Source organism: Cygnus olor, chromosome 5 (genome assembly GCF_009769625.2).
Source record: "Cygnus olor isolate bCygOlo1 chromosome 5, bCygOlo1.pri.v2, whole genome shotgun sequence".
Taxonomy (NCBI): Eukaryota; Metazoa; Chordata; class Aves; order Anseriformes; family Anatidae; genus Cygnus; species Cygnus olor.
Genome location: NC_049173.1, coordinates 18,498,791 through 18,522,894, shown reverse-complemented (window position 1 = coordinate 18,522,894; position 24,104 = coordinate 18,498,791). Strand labels below are relative to the sequence as shown.

Genomic DNA, 24,104 nt, shown 5'->3' with positions numbered 1-24,104 from the left:
TACAACAGTTGAAGAATGGGCATATTACTCTAAGAAAAAATAGTTGTCTATATGCCTTTCATTAGCTGAAATGATAAGTGGACCGTTACTTTCAAATTCATGACCAGCCTAAGCAGTAGGAGAAAAATACTGCATGACTAATGTGTTGGTACATGATACCAGCTTAAAACCATTCGTTTAAGTTCATTATATTGTTTCCATCTATATTTAATCAGTGTTCAGCCAGCTGACATAGGTGTGCAATAGTTCTAACAGGGTGCCTGTTATTTAACCTCAAGCCTGTTATTTAACCTCAGTTTCTGACATCAATCCACACAACTTTAATGTGTACCTCTGAAACACTATCTCAAAATAAATTATTCAGCTGCTGAGAAAGCATCTTATGTACATTTATTATGCAAGGCAAAAGCATAGCACACAAGAAACTTTAAAGCATGCAGTGTTTTTAAACAAGCATAATATCTTGTTTTAATACTTGAGTAACATCTTGAGTCTGTTTCAGGTACTTAATAATCATGGACTACCTTGAATTTAGAACTTCTAAAATGAATTAAAAATAGATTCTATAGTCTGTTGGTTGCACTGGTACAAAATATAACATCTGATAGATTTATTTTTTTTTAGAGCCAGAGTATATATTGTTAACTTTCCAGAATCAGATGCACTGTCTACAAATAACCTCCTGCAGTCCCAAACGGCACACCAGTGCCAATGAATTTTCATATATTTTCATGTTGCCTTGTTTTTTCACTCCCTTTTAAAATTTTCAGTATTATTATTATTTAGGGGAGATCTGCAAAACAATTCCACAATTTCCCACTGCGATACAGTGCTCCCCACACATCCATTTTGTGCCTCTTCATCCCTGCTCATTTCTATCTTTTCCTACCTTTCACTCCTACTTCTACATTCAGTGAACTCTGCAGTCCTTTTCCAACTAATTATCCAGTCATTCAAACATGTTCTTTGCATGTTACAGTTCTTAGTATTGCTGTAACAGAAGACAGATAATCTGGCTTAGCTGTGAGTTCTTATTTTGCCTGCTAAAGTTGCTATCTATTTCCTCAGTTGCTTTTACTGGAACACACTGAACCACTCTTAAAATTAAGGTTGTCTGTTCAGCTAGGGTAACTATAACAGTGGCAGTCAAACTGAATAGTACCTGCTTGCTGTATTAATGCAGACCACTGCCAGCTGGATGGATTGTGTCCCCACATCAGTAATATTCTTTAGAAAATATTTTCCTGTATCCAAGGTACCTACCATTTATGTTGCAAGACAGGAATACACAGTACTTTATGCAAATAATGAGACATGTTTCCCTTGAATACATTTTCAGTCTAATTCAAGCCTGTTGAGGAGCAATGATGAGGCATGATAAACAAGCACACAGGGATAACAATTCCAATAATAGCACACTGAATGTAAACTTATATAGATTCCCTACTACGTACACTCTGTGCTTTTAGCAGCATATGCCCATCACAAATGTTATCATTTACACCTGCATTTCCTTTTTAAGAGAATGGACAAGTTAGACGTGACTTTAACTGTAAAATATGATGGTTATAGTTTGGTATGTCCGAAGAGGACCTTATTCCAAGCTGTTATACTTTGTGCTTACAATAATCTGACAATTATCCCTTTAACTAATATTTTATTAAGAAACAAGGTTTCATTTGTTGGAAAGTAAGCTTCCAGAAAAAATTTTACCGTTTTTTTTTTCTGAAATTGGTGAGATTTGTAGTGACTCTAATCTCTGGTGAAAATGAATTCCAAAGCCATGGCCTAGTGAACCTACTTAATTTTCAGCACTGCAAACTACAATTCCATTGAACCGAAACGACAGCCAAAAATAGAAGGTTAGATAAGACTTACTCCAAGGTCACCTGAGCTCTGTCCGCTGACTCTACTGAAGATAAGGAGCACAGCACTTCAAATTTGATCTTGCGTTCAAGAAAAGAACTGATGCAGCACATATGGTAATGGAGCAACAAGCTCTCATCATCTTGTGTTTATCGGTTGGATCATTTCAAATGTGATCCCACATTTATATTCTTCATAACTAGATTTTTATTCATAATCAGATACACTATATTATACAGCTGTCTGAAAAAAAGTAGTCCAAACCCTTTCAAATTTTAAGTATATTCAACAAGCTGCAACCATTCCTAAACATACATTTCTCAATCATCAGTAAATTAAGTCTCCTTACTAGTGACTGACTCATTGCAACCTTTCCCACATATGTATCATTCATCACCTTTTGTCCACTCCGTTCCACCTAATCAAGTTATGGAGTGGTTGCAACTTCAGTCACATGCATCATCCCATCCAGTCCAAAACACTTTCTCATGAGAAAGAACAATTACCTATCATCCATTTTTATGCAGAATTTCAAAGCAGGAATATAGGAAATCATATGTTTGTATTTTCACATTATTTTAAATTGTTAATAAGTGAACTACTTCAAATATTATCTAGAAAGTACAATACTTTCCAAACTAGAATCTACCTCCAACTAGCAAATAATACAGCTTCACAAAGCTACTTTAGCAGTTTCACATCTCATAGGTTAAAACAACCAGAAATTGATTACCTTTCTTTTTCATGATACTTTGACACATTAGAAGTTGAATCTTGCATTAAATATTACTGTATTTGACTTACCAACATGAGAGGAAATGAGGACTCTCATAGTTTGACACACACAAATGAAACCGCAAAATCCTGATTTTTTTGCTGCATGCCTTTATTACAAAACCATATACTTTGAAAGAATACTGAAAATATACGAATGAATACTTATGCAACAAAAATACAATCAGCTCATAGCTGCATTAAACTTTTGGATTAAGAGAAAATCTTACCATGCACTTCTGAAAAAAAAATTAAACTTTGTGAGATGTCTTTACTTTTAAAAGCTGTATACTGTTCTAAAAAGCTGAAGTAATACGGTAAAAGAGAGCAACATAGGACAAGTAAGAATGATTGACTCAAGCTAAAATGACTAAGCACGTCTCGACAAACAAGGTATGTGTTTGGGCTTAAGTAGTCTGTAGAATCAATGGACTTTAGAGAACTACCACTTGATTAGCCAGTAGGACTCAATTCACAAGATCACAGAATAGCTGAAGTTGGCCAGAAACTCTGGAGGGCATCCAGTCCAAACTCTGCTCAAAGAAGGGTCAGCTAATAGCAGATTGCCCAGGGCCGCATCCAGTTGTATTTGGATTATTGCCAATGAAGATACATGGATAGACACTCCACAAGCTCTCTGGGTACCTATTTCTTTGTTTCATCACCCATTGACTAAACATAGGAGTCCAGGCCACCTGATATGCTTCTGGATAAATTAGACATCCACAAAATACAGTTAGATGAAGTAGACCCATATTCAACTCTGGTATCTAAAAATGTCACTAGACACACGGGCAAATGAACAGAGCAGTAGGTGTCTATTTAAGGGAAAATATAAATGCATTGTTTACAGACTAAATCCCCATCGACTACAATGGGAAAAATACACAAATGGACATCTAAATGCATTTCTCGGTCTAACGCTCCCTTTCTACCATAACAGAAATCTTAAGCAAGGGAAAGAAAAAGCAAAACAGAAAGATTAGACATCATTAGTCTCTACCATGGGAATTGCTTAGGAGCAAAGACCAGGTGATCTTGCACCACCCTTTCTGGCTCTCAAGAAATCTGTTTAGCATTTTATATTAATTTAAAGAGATATACTTACAGCATGTGCTCCCTGTATTGTCCGTACAAGGTTTATTCCTTTCCACACATAAATATCACCATTCAGTGCACCAGAATACGTCACTTCATCTCTTGCACAAGCTAGGCACAATATAGTTTGGAGATCACCAGTTTTGCCAAAAACACCACGTTTTGGTGTCAACGAATTGCCACACAAGCTCCAGAACTGCAAGATAAAGTGATTTAGAGAGATGGATATTTTGCTAATCTCCTATAATTTAACATGTTCTTCTGAGAGAGAAATACTTCACTTTCAAAGTACATCTTCCATCTCCTTCTCCCTGCTTTAGTTCTCCACTTGGTTAACAACCTTTTGTTTAGTTAACCGAGTTTACCTTTCTACAAAATCTGCACTGTGGACTACACAGGGAGGAAGGAGTTTCCGCGTATCAGTATTAAAAATCAAATTGTAATTCTTTGACCAAATTATAATTTGTAAATCAGCTGTATTTTCAGTTATTTTGGAAAAGGGTTTCATAATAGAATTATCTGATTTTTCTCTGATGCAAGACACAAGTGACGCATTTTCACTTTGTAAATGCTGCATTTATACTTTACACATTTAAAGATACAATCTGATCTCAGAAATTTCTGATAAAGTTGTGACTTGCTGTGTTTACAAGTGGCTGCTCTTATTACAGACTTAACCACTTAGGGTCATACAAAGTAGCCGTCTTTCATATTCCCATCAAACCCTGATGTTCAAACACATAAGTGTGCACTGTAAAGTCAACAAGCTGTATCTCTACACCATTAGGATTCAGATTTTTATTTAAAAGTTTTCTCTAAGGAAACATCAATTATTTTTAAAATGCCTTTTTTAATTAAAAAAAGGTTTTGTAGATGTTTTAAAAAAGCTTAAAAGTTGCTCAAATAAGCTTTTCTTATATAGATGGATAGGTTTTGACATGATAAAGCCACTGTAAATACATTAAATTGCAGCTGGCAAATGTTAGCATATTATTGGCACAGTCCTTTTAGATCTTGAATCAGAAAAAAATATATCAATCAAGCTCTTGGAAATCTGCAAATGACGCAGTAAACACTATGCTCAAAGAGCTATGCAATCTAGCCAAGATACTACAGACTTTTTCCAATAAACCACCAATATATCTTAATCTAAAAGTTCCTTTTAAGAAAAAAGCAATATTTTTTTCCCCACCATAGGACCCTACACATAAGAGCAATACAGAACTTTCAAGCTGCCATCTACTGCTGTTATGTGGTAACACAGAAGGCAGTGCATGGGATAAGGGAGTGACTTCCTTTAGGAAACATATCTAATGGCAGCCAAGCATTGATAATCCTGCTGACACAATTAAGTCTGAAAAAGCAGCTGTTTCTGCATGTCAGTTGGCACATGCATCAAACGAAGCAGTGTTTTTACAGAACACTCTGTTTGAAGAAGACATGGCCTGCCCAAATCATGAATCCTGTTGTTTTGAACACTCCTTGCCCATTACAAAAGCAGTAATAGCATGCAGAGAAAAAGGAATTAAACAAAAAATGTTTTTCCTTTCTCTTTCCATTGTATTTCTGTATTCTCGCAAACTGTAAGAAGTGCATTCTCAACTCATTTCACCTCACAGTTACGTGCATATTTTTATGACACCATCGTCCCATATGATACTATTGACAACTCTTTTATTCTTTCTGCATTTTTGTCTGCCAGGCCACAAACTCTTTTGAGCAGAGGTTGTCTGCTTTTCCACTGTATATATCGTAACATGCCTAGTGCAGTCATCTGTGATCCATGACTGCAGTCCTGAAATAGTAGTAGTAATCCTATGAAGGACCTTTCATATTATATTCCTTTCAGATACATACTCCTTTTAGATTCCATTTTAATCTATGAAATAATTACTTGTATTTTGTATCATTTCTTACATTACCTTGATGTGTTTGACACCACAGCTGACAAGCTTGTTTGGCTGGTACAAGTCCCAAGAAATATCAAATATCTGCATTAAAACAAAACAAAAACAAAACAAAAAGAAAAACCACACCAATATCAGCAGAGATGGTCTTCCCAAGGGACAGTGAAAACAGTAAGAACTTGTACCAAATTAACAGACCATCTAAAATGCTTTAAATAGAACTACCAGAATGACTTCTTTATCCCTTCATTCAACAGTGAAGTTGAAAAAAATGTAATTCATATTATTTGTTGGTGTTTTTTTTTTTCTCCTACACTAATTACAACACATGAAGATAACAACAGAAAGGTTCATTTATGAAAATCTAAGAGACTAGAGAAATCTAAGAGAGAACTTGCATTTTGATTTTCCATACTGGGAAAGGTCTAAGAAGTGCCTTAATTTTGCAATTCTTCTACATGCTCACAGTCTCAACAAAGCATACACAAATATATGAGCTACACATTTTATTTCAGAAATAAATTTATGTATCTTTCATATCTTTATATATCTTAATACAAATCCAAGCTTTATGCAAATTCAGTTTCTGTAACGTAAAATATTTTTTGTTTAGACAAAGCTCTAGTACGCATACACAGACATGGTTTAACAAATTAAAACTACATTGACACTCAAATTCGTAGTAATACTTACTCTGTCTGTATGACCAGGAGCCATTGATAACAATTTTCCTTTTCTCCAGTCCCATACACAAACTGTGTTTTTTGAATCCAAACCAACTGAGACCAACCGCTAAAAATAGCCAAATTAAATAAATAAATAAAAATAACTCAGTGTATTAGTGAAGGCTAGAGAAAGAACAACTTGAAAGAACAAATTCACAACAAAGTTGAGTAAGAAACAGTATCTACACTTCGATGTAGAAGAAAAATTTACCATCTTATTCCAAATGACGAGAGCTTTCTCTCTTCAGTCATGACATGATCATAAAGTAAGGTTTTCTCAGATAACAACATATTTTCTGATTCATAATACATTATCGCATATAACATACATGGCAAGCAATAATCAGGAGACATTTGCAAAAACAGATAACCTCTCTAAAGTTAACGAAATTACTTGCATTTACTTTGAATTTCATATAACTTGCAGAATTCAAGTTATTTATTTAAAAAGTTCAAGAGATACAAAGAAACAAACAAAGATTTTCTTCAAACTTCTTAGAAACAAGAGATTTAGAACAGTTAGAAGAAGCCAAAAGTTTTTTGCTTCATTCTTCAAAACAAGTACGAGTAAATATTCCTTTTGGAATCCTTTATGAAACCAGAATCCAACAAGGTCCCAGACACACTGGTTTCATTAAGTACATTCAGAAAGAGTTTGACAAGTTAAACTATAAAACCAGAAAAGACAAGAGATTGTACCAAAAAGCATAGAAAAATAAAAGTTTAAGATCCTCCTGTACTCTGCAGCCTGACTTGTCTTCAACTGTGAAGATGCTTTGTGCCGATTTCTTGACAAACATCGCAGACCTTTTAGCCAGTAGCCCACTTACTATACTTGACAATCAGTGAAAATTTTATTTTCACTATAGAAACTCTGAGCAGAGATATTTTAACAGTATTAAAGAACAGAAAAAATGAAGTTTGATTTTTATATTTTTATTATTATTTTTAAAGGAAGTGAAGTCTTCTTGTTCAGTTTATGCAGAAATTGTGATAATTTTGACAGATGAAAGCTTTGCAAATCTTTTCGACAAAGTTTTTTCTCAGTGTTCGGTAGCTAATACATACACATTCAAGACAAATTTAGTTTCAATTTTTATGTAAATTGTCAAAGTGAGTTTGTAACAAGCAAAAGCAAACCACAAATGTAAACTTTTTTTTCCCCCAAATACAGAAACTTATTTCCAATAACATCATTTCTTATCTGTCTCTAAAGCTCCAAAATTATGGGAAGGAAAGAAAAGAACGTTAAATATAAGTGATCTTCATGCTCCTTAATTATTAACGCCAACTTCAATTTTTCAGATACTCCAAAATACATTCTTGGAAGGAACATCACTTTCAGTTCCAGCTACACTTCTAACAATGTCAATTCCAGACTGACTGCACAAAAAGAAGTGTAAAAGTAGACTGACTTTACAAATGATAATAGCCAGCTCACACACAAACAACAAGAAAATGGCTAATGCCTTACCAGATATGAACTGATATATTTATCTTTCAAAGGCATTCAAAAGATGTATTAAATGATGCTTTCAGTTCTCTTAAGAACCTGAAAATCTTGTTACCAATCAGCATATCTCCACGGTGAAGGAGAGCTCAAAGGAGAAGGTCAAAAAAAACCCACCAACTAAAGGAGAGCTCAAAGGAGAAGGTCAAAAAAAACCCACCAACTAATGATCTCATGGAAGAATGTATTGTAAAGAAAGCTGAACTTATCTCAACACTAGGGAAACTGAAGAATAACCTTGGCGTTAGATGAAACAGCTGCACCAGCATATCACTAGATTGTCTGAGACAAATAACAAAGAATAATGTCTTCCTGAGCTAACCAGACAAGCAGGGGTGGAGCGTATACATTGCCCAACAAAAGTATAAAACTGGACCACTAATAAAACAAACTTTGAAGAAAGCAACAGGCTTGAGCTGGCTTCAATCCATGTATTCCTTCCTGGGAACTGGGGATGCCCAGAAATGCAATGGTGAGCATTTAAGACTGGTAATAGGAGTCATGTTTTCAATGCAATTCATCTGTACACTGCAATTGCTACATAATGCTTATTTCATGATTTCAGTACATTGCTGTACCACTCCAGTAAATCAAAATCCCATGTAATGTCAAATATTTCAAATAATTAAAATCACTATCAAACATTAAACTCTCCTCATGGGGAGTATCTAGAAGAACCTCATCAGAGAGTACTGCAGTCTGACAAGTCTGGATGTAAAAGGAGAGGGAAGATGCAAACAAACATATTTTGCATATGGAGACATTTCCAGAGGGAGACAATTCTGGAGATCCAGATCTCAAAAAAACCTGTATCCAGCTTCCCTTTCAGACCATAAAATTTAAAGAAGTGCCAAGAAAAAGGTGATCGTACGGAAACGCTAAGAAAATCAGAGTCTAAATTCTGACCATTTATGGCTTTTAACATAAAAATCAGTTCTGAACGTTCCTAGAACAAATCACAGATATACATTCAAATCTCTCAAATACACACAGGGAATGCATAACTGCATACTTAAAAAAAAAGAAAAGAGTTCGAGTACTCCAACAAAACAGTCTGGTAAATTCTGACCTTAAATTATTAATGCTGCCCAAGTGAGGAATTGACAAACGAGTTTACACTGACAAGAACAACACAGAGAAAAGACATCACTGTCAACTAGAAATGATGTTGTAGAAAGCAGCTGACTCTAGAAAGCTGCAAACAGTGAGAAATGAAAATGATAAAATCTGTAGATCAATCTGACAAACTCAAAGCCTCCCTACAATAATTTCAGCATGTTTTAACAGAAACAAGTTACAACTAGGCTTTCCTCCATTCGTGTTCAGTAGAGCCCCATCTGGTATCAATCATCTTAATAAGGACAGCCTCCGATCTCTGCAACAATACAAGAGCTCTCACAGATGCAGAGTTTCTTTACGTGTTTGAAAAAAAAAAAAAAAAATGAATTACGTACCTGACCATCTAAATCAAAAGCCAAGCAAGCTATACCATGTGTATGAACGTCTTTCAGAACGGATACAGTTTGCACAGTGTATGAGTCCCACACACAGATATACGGTTCTTTTCCGACTTGACCTGTTGCCACCAGCACACGTTCAGGATGCAAAGCAAGGCTGCCAAAGAAAAAAGAGATACAAAATATTTTTGCATAAAACTTCTACATTTGCCTAAGTTGTTTGCATTAGTGTTTTTCGATAGAAGTGATTTTATAGTATTTTACCATTTATAGTAGATTTTATATAGTTTTGAATCGGATTCCATAATTGCTGTAATATTTCCTTTAATACAGTTAATGCCCCCAACTTTCTCCAATTTGAACCTTCAAGCATTTCTCCAATTAAACTGATTGCAGAAGTTATTAATCTGCTGTTCTAAAACACTCGGTTTACCAAATTAAGTCAGATTTCCATACACTAAAAATACTTATTTTTCCTTTCTCTTTCTTGAAATTAAAATATACAAAGGACCAAGAAAAAAGTCAGTGTTTATCTGTCAACACATCTATAATCAACGGAGACAAATATGCATATCCAGAAGTATTTCATCCTGCGTACACTTTGATGCCTTTACATGAAAGGATATGAGGTATCTTCTTAAGATACCTCTCACCTGATTGTACACCAAGCCAAAGCTTAAACTAGATGCTATGACCAGACTAGACTTCAGATGACTGAACTGACTTGATTATGTTTGCATTAGAACAGATGCAAAGAGTTCATTTTGAATAACTTAACTTTTCACATTGCTAACATTGCAGAGAATTTTCTTAAAGTTCATGTTTCAGAGTCTTCCGAAGTCTACAGAGCATCTTCATAACTGTGTTGACAAATTAAGGATCATGCTAGAAAGCATGATAGTCAGCAAGGTATGGGTTTTGTTTTGTTTATGGCAGCAAGTTGCAAGGGAAGACATCTGTTGATTTATATTTCATAAAATAAAAAAGTAAGAGCACACTGCAATAGAAAACCAACTACGTTACTTGATGAGATTCTACACAGACTAGATAGAGCAGGCCAAAGTGATCTGAAAATAACATGAGTCAGGGAGATAAACTTTCAAAAGCCAGCTACTTAATTTGGCTAAAATTTTTCCTCCCCCTACTAATCAGAGGAACGATCTTTGGAGACTGGTGGGCAGAACCACCACCAACATATACTTAACGTATTTATCTTCTCAACATTACTTGGGAAGGAGAAAGGTTGAGCACTTTGCAGTGATAAGATCTTACACCTGAAATTTGATTTTGATGAATGAAGTTCAAAGGGTGGAGACAAGGGGAGTCTCTCTCTCTCCCTCTCCCCCTTTCTCTCTCTCTCTCTATATATATGTATTTTAGAAATAGCCAGGATAAGTTTTATCAGGAAATGACCAGAGGATTGAACTCTAAAGATGTATATATTTCTTACAAGTAAAAAGAGAAAGAGACAATCGTGTTAGAAGCTGTTTCATATTTCATGAGGCCATGCTGCACCATGTTCTATCCTTTGTATTTTTCCTCTTATCATATAGCATTTCAGATAGTTGCCAAATTTCACAAGCAAAATGCTAAGAGAGGAACCATTTAATCTTCAAAGTTTCCACAAAAGATAAAAAAGACTGTGGGCCTTGCAAAGTTTCTTTGGGAATTTCTCTTTCTCGCCATTCTGCATTACAGATCCTCAGTACAAGGATCGAGCAACCAATATTTCCCCACTTTGCTTCTCCTCCACTCCACAGGTATTTCTTTGGTTCTCTGCTTCCTTCTTTATTTGACAGAGCAACCTCATAATTAAAAAGCAATGCATGAAGGAACTGGCAAGCAAAACTTACGACATTTCACTTCAGTTCTGCCACCTAATCTTGACCAACACCTGCACATCTCCCAGAGCACACAGGCAGATGGCGTACGCATGGGGAAATAAGAAAAAGCATGTGGAGGGCGAGAAAATGTTGCATTTGAAATGATCTAATTTTTACAAAGACACTGTGAAGAGGGAGAGAGAAGACCAGATGGACAATAAAGAAATTCAAGAAGGGAAAGGAACTGAGAAGACTGACTTTTTTTTTTTTTGTGCTTGGAGACAACTAAGAGGAAAAAGTAAAAATACAGCAGTCTTATGACTGATTCATGAAACATGACGTCAGGATTTTTCAATCCCATACTTAGCTCTGCTACTTTCGTTTGGTGCAATTTCAGGCAAGTGCATCACTGGAACACAGAAATACAAGTAGGGGCAATCAGATGAGGGTCACCACTCCACGACTGCAATTCTGATAGCCTTTATGTTTGAAAAACACTCAGGCATTGCTCTGGACATGCACACACTTGCAGAAACAGCCCCACACCACACCCTGCATTAACACTGCCTGCACCCCAACACTGGCTTACCATGTTGGCTTACCAGAAGCAAAAAGTGCAACAAGTTGCATCCGTGGTGTTCCCCAGGCTTGATTCGGGGCCAGCTCTCTTCAACGTTTTTTGTCAATGATCTGGGTGCAGGACTTGACGGCACAGAGCTGCTCCAGGGGAGGGTCAGACTGGACATTAGGGAAAATGCCTTGACCATGAGGGTGGTCAGACACTGGGACAGGCTTCCTAGAGAGGTGGTTGGTGCCCCGTGCCTGTCAGTGCTCAAGAAGCATTTGGACAGTGCCCTCAGTAATGTGCTCGAGCTTTTGGTTAGCCCTGGAGTGGTCAGGCCGTTGGACCAGATGATCTTTGAAGGTCTCTTCCTGTTCTATTCTAATTCGACTCTATTCTGCATAAAATACTGGCTTAAACAGAAAGCTCAAATATGGAATCATGGAGAAGAAACTAAGATCCAAAGCCTGTCTTTTAATCACAACAGATAATACCACAGAATTAACTGCCCTTTATCTATCATTTCAGTCTCTACAGTAAAATTCAGTCTCTACAGTAAAATTGCTAACCACCTTTTTAGATGGTCACTGAAAGTAAAAGAAAATAAATACGCGATAAATATTTTAAATCAGCAAGCTTTTCTGAAAAAAATCTACTGTGGAGGGATTTCAGGAAAACTGAACAGCAGAGGTGCGGGCAGCAGCTGAAGAGATGGTTACCTGCAAGCACCTTTCCTCACTATTTCTTCCAACCCAAGGAGTGAAGGATTGGTTAAAGTACTACTTCCAACTTTTTTAGCTCTGTCTTTTCAGGACAGGTTGAAGAGGGAATGAGTCAAGGGACTGCTACTTCTATTATCTACACTGAGAAAAAGAAAATTGCCACAATTATTTATGTGACTTTCTTATGAGCTACGAATGATAAGATGCTATTCCTTCAATATTCAAGTCTTAACTACTTTTACATCAACGTGGCAAGTTTCAGGTCTGAAATTTTGAGCTCTGACCAAAGCTGAAGGATCAGACTCCAGTTTTCAGAGACCTGAAGATCCTTTGCCAGGTCTTTTGTTGGACTATGAGTGATTGAGCAATCTTTACAGACATCACAATAAATACCAGATATATGGTACCTTGGTCTAACCTCCTGAGTAAAAGCACAGCTACAATTCACACATTCAGAAATTTTCATTATTAAAGCAGCCCTGAGCAATGCACTGCATGCAACTTATTAATGCAGAAAGAAAAAAAAAAAAATCTAACTAGAATAGGTGCCTAGCATAGACAAACATTTGCTATCCAGGGACTACTTCACTCATGTACATGATGCATTTAACAGAAAAAAACAAGCACAAGATCTCTCTGGATATTCCCAGAGGAGATCTTGCAGACAGCTCTGCAGAGGTGTCCAACTACAACGCTCCAGCTGCTGGAGTGGTGGCTTACTGCCCATGGTCAGTCCCTGCAGAAAGGCAGAAAACCATGATTGGGGCTCAGCTCTCAAGAGAGCAGCCAATGCTGTTGGTGTAGGCTCCACAGGCTTCAGGTACGCTGATCTCTCACAAGGATTTTCTTGTGATTTTTTTTCTCCCTCCTGTGTACAGGTAGGAGAATGCTTAGTGAAAATGAGAAGCTTTGCACCCAGAAAGAAAGAACTCATGTTCCTTTTACTGTCTTGGTAATGAAAGCTGGAATGACATCTCCAGGTTAGACTGTGGAAACTGTGCTTGCAGCTAGCCTACATAGACAGGCTGAAAAATTGTGCCTGATATTTTTTCCTCTTCGTTGAGGGATGACTAACCTGAGGAATGAGATATCACTGCTTGTCCAAAAAAGGAAACAAAAATTTCTCATAAGACAAGATTTTCAGGCCTTCCTGCTTACCTCTGGCCTCTCTGACCTGGACTTTTCCAGAGCAGATGATAGTTCTAACACAGTGTCTCCAAAGAGGCAGATCTGAAGGAAAATGTCCAAAAAGGCATATATGACCATGAAATAAAGCAGGAATTAGGCTAACAAACTGCTTAGTATAAATAATTTTGGAATTGAATATAAAATTTGATGCTTCTAGGAAAAGTTAAGTAGAAAATCCAAAAATCTGCCTGTCACTACTGCAACAAAACTGAATAGCCAGATCTGCAGAGAACAGAAATCCACTGATATCGCTGACTGAGATGCCTTTTTCCAGATAGATATCCCCAAGCAGACTGAAATACAGTATTGCAATTTTAACAGTGTACTGAAAAGGGATGTGTCTCTCAACTCAGCGCATTCAAGCTCCTCGCTTACAGTCCCATCACAAAAGGTTCTCCCTCCCTTTCAGAACCGCACCCAAGCATTCTCCACCATTCTGACCAGACCCATACACTGTACAATACCCTGGGTAGATTAATGATGTCAGTTATTAATGCCAGCCTCTTGAAGAAACATAAAAGTTGTCCATTGTATGTGTTTGGGATGACACCAGAGACACAGATGTGACCCTCCAATTTGTCTGAGGTTTGTACTGGCAAGGGATCCTGAAGGAGAATAGTCTGCAAAAACCCTACTTTATTATAAAACAAACCAAGATTTTTTCCATCTTCCCTTGTTTTGTTCTGAGCATTAGCAGGCATTGATTAATACAGACAAGCTGCAGACAAGGATACAGTATTAAAGATGATGTTTCCTTAGCAACAATATTGGATGAAAATCCAAGAATATACTCACGTGACTACTCCTGAGCTTCATAAAACTAGGACACCAGTAAAAACGAACAAAAAGTACTGCTGCAAAATAACACTCCCAGATATCTATTAATGAAGAGTTAATTTCAAGTGTCAAATTGTTTCTATGAGTAAAAAGAGAAAAATATTTTCATCGTAAGTTTAGAGATATTTTATGTATAGTTGTAGATAATCTCTTATTTGCTGTCACTTACCCGTATTTCTCCAGAAAAAAAAAATAAATGTAGTTTCTCCTATGTCATACTGCCTCAATTGTCATAGCAGCAAGAGCTGTAAGCAGTAAACATTTCTCATAAAAGTTTACGTAGATCAAATCTGGGCAGGCTTATTTCCCATAGACAAAGCAAACCACTACTCTTCATGAAGCATCATTACTAGGTCTTCCATATACCTGTTGTCATAGCACCAAGATCATGTAAAGCTTTTTCAAGACTCCTTAAAGTGTGCAGGCATAAAAGTTAAAAGTAAGAGAGTCTGTAATGTGGACCGGGCAATGGGATAGTATAATAATATTACAATAATAGTGATTATTCCCAGATGCAGTTTCTCTCATTACTGTTCTGTATTCTCAGACACATCCACATGTTTTTAGATTAGCAAGAAGTAAGAGTTGAAGCTAACATAAAACCTGTCAAAAGAGGCTAGTAAGTCCATTATCAACAGACTCTACTTGTCATTCACTGAAAAGCACATTATCATTAGGCATAAGAAAAGACACATATCACAATTTCTGTTGTGAAGTTTATTCTTAAAACTAAAATAATTTTACAAGGTTAGTAAACTACAGTTCAAATAATTTGTACTTCCCATTCTCATCTAAAAACAAAGGTCTCCAAGTAAGAAACCTTGATGATGCACTCTTGCTCAGATGAGCTGAGAATAATACACAGAAGATCCAAGACAGACAACTGGAAAGCTGGCCAGAATCTTGTAAAATTCACCGTTGCAAAGCCCTAAGTTTTAATTTTCTTTTGTTCTTTTCGTAAAAAGGTGTCATATCTTTTTGTTGTTGCAACAGTATTTTTTCTGCTGAAAAAAAAAAAAAACACTTATTACAGCATAACTTTTTTTGTTGAACAAACTGAATTCCAAACAGCTCTGATTAAAAATCTGCATGCTTCTGAGCAACAACAACAACAAAAAGTTGGAGGTCTTTTCTTTATTAATACCGATTGTCAAAATCTTTTCTAAAGTCTGATTTAGTATTTTGATTATTTTGCATTTTCAAAGAATAAAATAAAGTATTATGCTCTTGCTGAAGTGTCTTTTCTAGACTGATAAAATTACTGATCCTCTGAAAGCACCAGAAAAATTGTTCCCAAAACGTAATCCATCAGCTGGAGTTTATCCAAGTCTTGAAATTTTTATATGAATCTATGCAGGTATGTATGTAGGTATTCTTAAGGACAAATATATTTTATTTACATTTTATTTAAATATGGACACTATTGAAACATCCAACTCCAACACTGTGCAGGGTGATGTTAGTCATACTCAGAAATTTTTTTTGCAAAGGAATTCTCTTCTGTCCCATTTCTAATTGCTTTCAAAATACTGATTATGGCTGTTCATTTCCAGAACATCCAAACAAGCAATGCAACAGAACTCAAAAGCCTAGACTCATGACAGTAAGAACTATACTGCAAGAGTAGTACAGAAAAGCATCTAAGATGCTCTAGATGAGCATCTAGAAAATGTTCATCTCACTGATCTGTGCTATCATTTATAGGCACAGCTAGACATCATCATACCTTAACAAAGCGGTGGGAACAAAATCTCATTTCCTTTATCCAAAGGCTTGTTTGTAAGAGATTCTGAATGAGAACCTTTTAGTCTTTTCCCTGTTCCAAAACTCAGGAGAAGAGAAGAAAGAGACAAGATGATCTTCAAAGAGAAGGAAAGGGTTAGAGAGGGAGTGTAATAACACTGATGCAAATTTCCAACTCAACAGTTAGGAAAATTGAGGAAAAAACATTCTTGGAGCTATATGCCACTTCACACCGATAGATGTCTGGTTTTGCCTCGTGTAGACACCTTCTCCACTGCTGAGGGTGCAGTTGGCTTAAGCATTCTACTAAGAGAGTTAACACCTCCAGAAAAGATTTTTTTTTTCTGGAAAAGTTTTCTTTTCCAGAAAAGATTTTTTTTCCCTTCTTTTCAAATATAAATGATTTTGCCAGTGCCAATAGGAGCCCTCTTTGTTTCTGATTAAATACAGGGAGAAAAGGAAACAATGTCAAAAATCCATACCACGATTATACTTCCTCTCAGTCAGTGCACAAAATCCCACTGCAGTGTTTGCAGAATTAGAAATATAAAGAATAAAACATTTAAGGTCAAAGTGTTTACTACAAATTTTCGAGCCAGGAAAGATGCAAAAATTTCTTTCCAGAAAAAGATTATTTTTTATATGCCTAACTTCACAAGCTAACTAAATAGGCTTGTTTGAGGTACAAAATATATATATTTGTAAACCTTCACTATTATGGTAAAAGTCTTAAAACAACATTTTCTCGGGATATCTCTGTAACAAGATTGTTACAAATTTCATCCAGTCATTACCATTTGCTTCTTCTCCAGTGCAGACTTACAACACTTTTTAAGCTACTAGACTAATCTTCCCTCTCTTATTTTTGAAATTTATACAAGATGTTTCAGTATTATATAGGGAAAAAAATAAACCACAGATTATACAATTTTCTTTCATATTTCTGAACAAGTCATGTAGATTAAACAGCAATTCATTCTTCTCTCCTAGGGGACATATTATGAATAACTTATCAGAATATGTGAGAACCTATCATTTGAATATTCAAGAATGGAGTCATTGAATAATTAGTGATGATTTTTGAAAGGTTTTTCTTTTGTACAGAAAGGTCACTGTGATAAAATTAGCGTTTGGCTTAAAATAAGGAATGGTGGGAAGAAAGCAGTGACAGAGCTGCTAGTGAGATAAGCTGAGACAAGCACAATATCCTGTGCTTCAGTGGACTCTGTTTCATTACAAACCAAAAAAGGGTTAGAGTAGAAAGGAACACGAAGACAACCTGCATTTTGCCAACCCTGGAGACCAAAGATCTGCTAGATATCTTCATGAGCTCCTGAGAGCACCAAGTGTTCTGCAGGTGTTAGTCACACATGTTTTCCTACAGAAAAGTAAAGCCGAGGACATTTACCATCCCAGCATCTCACTTCATGCCCAAAAAGGTGAAATGAGCCAGGGCACCACTTAACGTTGGGACAACACCTGAAGCATCATTTAGGAACACCATGCAAATGTGATGGAGGCCAGAATGCTCTAAAGAAAGTACCTGAAATTCTCATTTTGCTTGCTGTCTTGATAACCACTTAAGCAACAGCATCGACATATAACAGGAATGTTTACATGAAATACTGTCTGCTAAAGCAAACAAACAAATCCCCACGTGTACCAGAAGCATAACAGAACTGGAAGGCATGGGAAAATGCAATACTGAAAGGACTCCAAGGTCAGTGGGCATTTGGTAGGCAATGGAAACTGTTGCACATCTGGATCCACTAACTTCATTACTAAAAACCACTACAAAGGAGATGACAGATAAATAGCATTCATGAGCAATACTTTCAAGAAAATACAAGTATTCTGTTCTAAAATTATGTTTATCTCTAGGATAAGGATCCAGCTATGTATTCCCAATAAGGTAACGTAACATATTCTCATTACCATAAGTAAATACTGTAATCTGCAAGAGACAAATATCAGTTATTTATAATTGAACTTACTGCTGAAATGTCTCATAGGTTATTCATTTTTAGAGCATTAATTTCTATGATAGAAGCAGCAATTAATAAAGCATAAAGTAAAAAAGGAACCTGTGACTAAAAATATATCTAAAAATGCAACCTCAATCAAAAAGCAAAACGGAAAAAAAAAACAACAACACACTAAACCAAACATTTACTACTTCCTTACATTTTTCTGTTATTCCTCTAAGTACTCTGGAAGAAAAAATTAGCTTCAAATGTCACATTCAGCACAATAAATCCTCAGGCAACCACGAGACGCTGTCAGATGCCTTGTCCTGATCTAAGATAAAGCATCATTCACCTTGCTTGCTCTTGTGGAGGGATTATAAGCAGGGAACGAGGATTAACACAGTTCTAAAAGTCAGGAGCAGGTTTATACAGTTGTCAGCTAACCAAAACACAGAACTAATCCACTCATTCTGTATGCATGCTGCCTAGATAAAATGGAGACATCTCACCACCACTCACCCTCAAACAACTAAAATGCATATAGCTTTCTAAGTGACTTCTACCCCTAATCATATTTTTCCTCTATAATTTTAGAAAATTATATAGGGGTGTATGCGTAACGTTTGCACGCATCTACACAACAGTGATATTTTAGGAGCTTTTTTTTATTAAAACATTACCCTGTAATTCAGAGAACTGAAGAATTGCTATTTTTATAACATATCCAACTAGATCTAGTCACAAAAAGTGTTCCACGTAAATAGAAAGAGGCAAAGCAGTGAAAATTCTTTTCCATCTAGTCCTTTAGAGCACTGTTATAAGACACTCATATCCACAAACTTCGTTCTCCAATTCCACTAAAGAAAAATTCAATATGCAATCAAGACTGAAAAGTATGAGCTGGAGATGAGAACACAATGACTTTACTAGAACTATGGGCACTTCATAAACACCATTTTCAGCCTGGACACATTTGCTTTACTATTAAGTCTCATTCTTTGCCTCAGTTTTGCTTCTCTTCTCTTTAGTTGAGTCCTTCACACGAACTGCACATTTTATTTACATATAATTTTGTCAAATATCCAGTACAACATATCTTGTATAAAGACAAAGTTTAAACTATATATACCCCACAGACAACACAACATTAATGGAAAAAATTCCCTGCATGTCATCTGTCACAGACCTGGCTAAACCACCAGTAGTACCACTTGTGGTATCTGTGAAATCAAACAATTTCTTGAAATGACATTATTCTCTGCAAAGTTATGGCACTTACTCTTTGGACACATTTCCCCTGTTTCTTGGGAGCAGGAGGGAATTTCAAACAAGTCTGCTAATATGAAATAAAATTTGAGTACTGTTCACTGAAGAAATCTAATGCGGCATATTTTCGTCCTAAAGTGAATAGCATCGCTAACCAAGTTATCTTCACTGAGGTATATTTAGACATGTGCATAAGCATTCTAAAATGCATGTTAGCTTGACATTACTCTCACGCAAATTCAGCGATGTAAACATCAACTTTGTATGTTCCTAGCAAATATGGGTGTATAATACCTTAGCAAACAGACTAATCCCCTCTAAGTAATATTGCTCATCAATTTTTCTTTATTTTGATGATTTTAACTAATTTCACAGTATTGCTTTAGAGCAAATAAACCTCTTCCTTCCTATTTAAATCCTGGTTTAGTTCATTGTTTTTGTTTTTTTCCCCTCGCACTATGATCTCCAAAGGTTACCACGACATTAAAATGCAATATAACGCATTTATCAAGATACCCAAGTCTTCTGTAAGAGACTAGTGTATTCGACATTATTTTTTTAAGCCAAATTGATCTTGATTGAAGATTGCAAGAACGTAATAGAGCTGGAATTTCTGAGTGTGGGATCCTGGGCCTGAGACCTGAGATCCTGGTGTATGTATGTTTTCTTTATTACTACATACCTATCTTAAATTCTAGTAGTTCTGTTAATATTTGGACTGTCTAAAGTAAATAAACCCCGTGAACAAAATGGCTTACCTCTGTTCAGAAAAAGAGGCACTTCAATTCCCAACTCAGGAGGAGTTATTACTGCATTTGTATGAATCCATTGCTCTTCAGCATGGGAATATCACTCTGATGCAAAAACAATGCTAAGAGGTGAACCCCCCAAAATATTTGTCAAAGATGATCCCATGATCATTCAAGCAATGTAAAGCTGGATATCATTCTTAGGATGGGAGTTAAAATAAGGGATTTCTTGACTGAAATGAGAGGAAGTAATGTGTGTGTTTTAAGGCAAAAGAACCAGGCTGATCAGGGGTATACAGATACAGATCTTGATCCATCCTTTGTGCAGACCAAAGCAATAAGCACTATAAAGAAAAGCTCCTGTGGAAGAGCAAGCAGTGACATGAAATTCAGAAAAATGGCTGGAAGGATTGTCCCCTGCATCTTCTGTAGTATCTGAATACCCAGGGCTTTGATAGGAGGACAGGCATCAGGCACCCACCTTACAGATCATATTAGAAAAAGGAGTCTACCTCTCAACAGCAACAAGGACTTCCAGTCAATAGAAAGTCTTTTTCAACTAAGCCCAGGAAAGTCACTCTGCGGAAGACATCTAACATTTCTGTGAAGATTTAATAATACAGACGTTCTCTAGCAGCTAGGTAAAATACCAAGAAAAAAACACTTTTCTAATGGAAATGGTCAAAGACATCTTGCTTTAAACACACCGTAGCAGTTCAATATCTCACCTATCACCAAAATAATAGATGTGTCAGGATGTGGTCTTCAAAAAGACGTAATTTCTTCATGTTCACAGGCTGATGACAATGTCTCTAAGAGTGATTTACTCAAAGCATGTATCAGTTACTACTGAATAATATTATTTGTCCTCTGTAATGCTGCAATCACTTTGCTATTTTCATGACCAAACAACAAACTGAAGCAAAAACATGAAAAGCTTCAAATGAAAGTAAAGGTAGTAAACAGGGAAAAAAAGTTCCAGGGATTTATTATCAGACTGTAATTCCTTGTGGGTTCTATCTTCTGCAATGTATGACTGATAGGTGTCAAAAGCCTGGCTTAAAAATTCAATCTTATCTTTTGCTACGAAGTGTTAAGGTAACTTGTGCCTGTTTCTCATCTTCGTGGTACAAATCAAGCACTGTATTTTGAAGAGTAATGTCTCTTTCTATTGTAGCAGCTACAACAGCAATCCAAATAGTAATACTGGTGTAGAAAGGAAAGTCTTTTTAGTCACTAGAGTAACCAGAGTGATCTGAGCCCTAATGCAAGAGTTATACACACCTGTAACTTTCCGCAAGGTATTTATTTCGCTGGTGTACCAGGGGAAATTCAGACTAAACCAGATTCTGGTGTGAGTGCTGTCTTACCACGCAGAAAATCCCGATTGTATTTATTTTGAAGAGAATTTGACAGCATCTAGGTTAAACATTCAGATAAATTATTAAGATGGCCTGGGGAACTTTTACACTCTGCCACATCACTTGAAAAGAAAATTAAAATTCTAAACTTACTTGAAATTATTTCAAGTGCTCAGTAACTCTGTTTACCACATGAAAGTACCAAAAGTAAAAGATTATTCCAACCTAAATAAATATCTTATGAATGAAACAATTTCACTGATATTACGGTAACAGCATCATAATTCTAAATGTATGTTAAGATATCTACATTTTAAACTGAGCGTATGACTGATCCTTATCAATGTGAACTAGACAGCTTTGCCATGTTTCTGAGTAGTACTTTACTTCTCTTAATTTCCTTGACACCAGATAAAAGTGCTGTCCTAAGTCAAAAATTTAACTCTGTCTGTAAGTGATGTAATAATAATTTAAAAAATTGTGTAAATTATATTTTGAAGTAAAATAAAAACACAAACACCTAGAGGTACTACAAAATGTTAAACTAAATTCTCCAGCTTTTTAGCTTCATGTCAATATAAGCTTAAACTTTAAAAACAACATCAAAAAAAGATGATGTAAAACTAGAGTTTTTAAATATTTTTATATAGTTTTGGGGACATTTTATAATCATTTCTTTTTTATTTCAAGCTATGTACATTTCAGAAGAATACAGTGGTTGGGTTAATAATTACAGTAAAATCTAAACTCAGTTTTTGATGTGTCAGATAAAATAGCATGCTATGTTTTATTAATCTAAAACTCAGAAAAAAAGATGAACTCAACCTTAAAAGCTGAAGTTTATTTCATTGCCTTAACTGAAGCTTTAAATTTTTAATAAAAAACGAACATTTCATTTCAGAGAAACCCTTCAAAAGAATTATTTTATTCAAGCATATTAAGCGACTGCCTATTGCTGTGTATGCTATCATAATAACATTGTAAACGCAATAATAAGATAACTCCATAATGCCGTTACGAAATCAGCCAGGTACATAATCTACATTCCTATCTATATCAAGAGGATAACTAGTGAATTAAACATCTAAAAAGCAGGTAAGCAGAATTATAATTGCTTTGATTGCAATTTGGAAAAACGAAAAGAATAGGGCAGACCCCAACATTTCTGCACACAATTGTTTTAATTTTTTAACGATCAAATGCTATTAAGCCATTGGTTGTATTTCCTATCCTTCCGTGACATGGTGTCCTAGAGCCTCACGTTGTCACATTAGTTCGGAGAAAAACAGCCAACTACCAATTCAAGAAAAGCATTTCCTACAGCGCCAAGACGTTTTGACCTGATCTGCCCCTGCCTCGCACGCTGACAGAATCAGACCAGAAGGTGATGTGACTGCTGGCTATGAAAAGCACGATGCATGAAGGCAAGCTTGCAAGCCCGTAGCCCCTTGCTGTGTAGGTCTACTTGAATTAACTTCTGGTGTGTTTTAGATGTTCACTTCTGGTTGGATGTCTTTTGGATTTGCATTTATGCAGTTTTAACTAGAAAAAAAAGTTGTTTAATACGCATGCATACCACAAACAACAGGCACATTCTAGTCCCATTCAAAGTTGAACAGGAAATGTTTTATTCTGTATTCCTAAAATATTTTCATTTCATCAGATTAATCCACACAGAAGATACTTAAAAAAGATAACACACAAAGCTCTGGGCAAAAAAAAAAATAATCTTGAAACAAGGATTCGACAACGACGCCCTCAGCCAACATCTACCAGCCTGGTACAACACAGACATCACCTCACAGTACTTAAACCACTCAGAAAACTTGCTTTTCTCAAGGAAAAAACAGAACATTCTCTCTCACTCCTTTAAGACATGAAAACAGATCTTCCCTGTGGAGCTTTACACACCTGATGGTCTGAGAGCACTTACCATGAAAAGCTGGACAGAGCGTAATTGAGACTTTGGCAATTACTTCTGCTGTAGGCATTGCCATTTTGACTGACAGACAGTCAAAAGATACTTGAGCTAGAGGCTCAGAGGAGGACTGATTAGTATAATTATGACATAATTTAGGTCCCATTAAGTCAGGAGTTCTTTAATGGAGGGAAATAAACTGATTATGCCTTTAAAGAACATCTGGAGATAAGAAAGTGAGAGGCATTGGATTTCTCATTCGTATAAACACAACAAACACGGCACCACATAGGCCTAAGAATTAGTTAAGGAGAAGACTTGATTTTAAGGTGAAAATCCAAACTTTCTGGAAAAAAAATCAGTCTCTCAAAATATTGTATTCAGAAGTGCAAAAGCTATATTGACAAACAGTCTTGGTGAATCAACCTCGCCAAGTGATTTGGGTTGCTGTGGTAGAATTGCACACGTTGCATGATTTCACCATTACCTTGCATCCTTTGAAGCAAGAACCCGATTTCCTCACCAAATTCCTCACCAAACGAACCCCACTTACAACGTCAGAGCAGGGACTGGTTGACATTGGAAGAGACCCCTGGAAGTCATCTTATCCAACCTCTCCTACTTAAGCAGG

At 36.1% G+C, this 24,104-nt stretch overlaps 1 protein-coding gene across 1 annotated transcript in view; it reads right to left on the bottom strand.

Annotated features, from left to right (window-relative positions):
* EML5 (EMAP like 5) overlaps positions 1-24,104 on the bottom strand; it is a 110,667-nt gene that overhangs the window by 79,422 nt on the left and 7,141 nt on the right. The window contains 4 exon segments of the mRNA XM_040559871.1: positions 3,749-3,934; positions 5,661-5,729; positions 6,339-6,437; positions 9,335-9,494. Coding sequence (XP_040415805.1) covers positions 3,749-3,934; positions 5,661-5,729; positions 6,339-6,437; positions 9,335-9,494 — 514 coding nt within the window.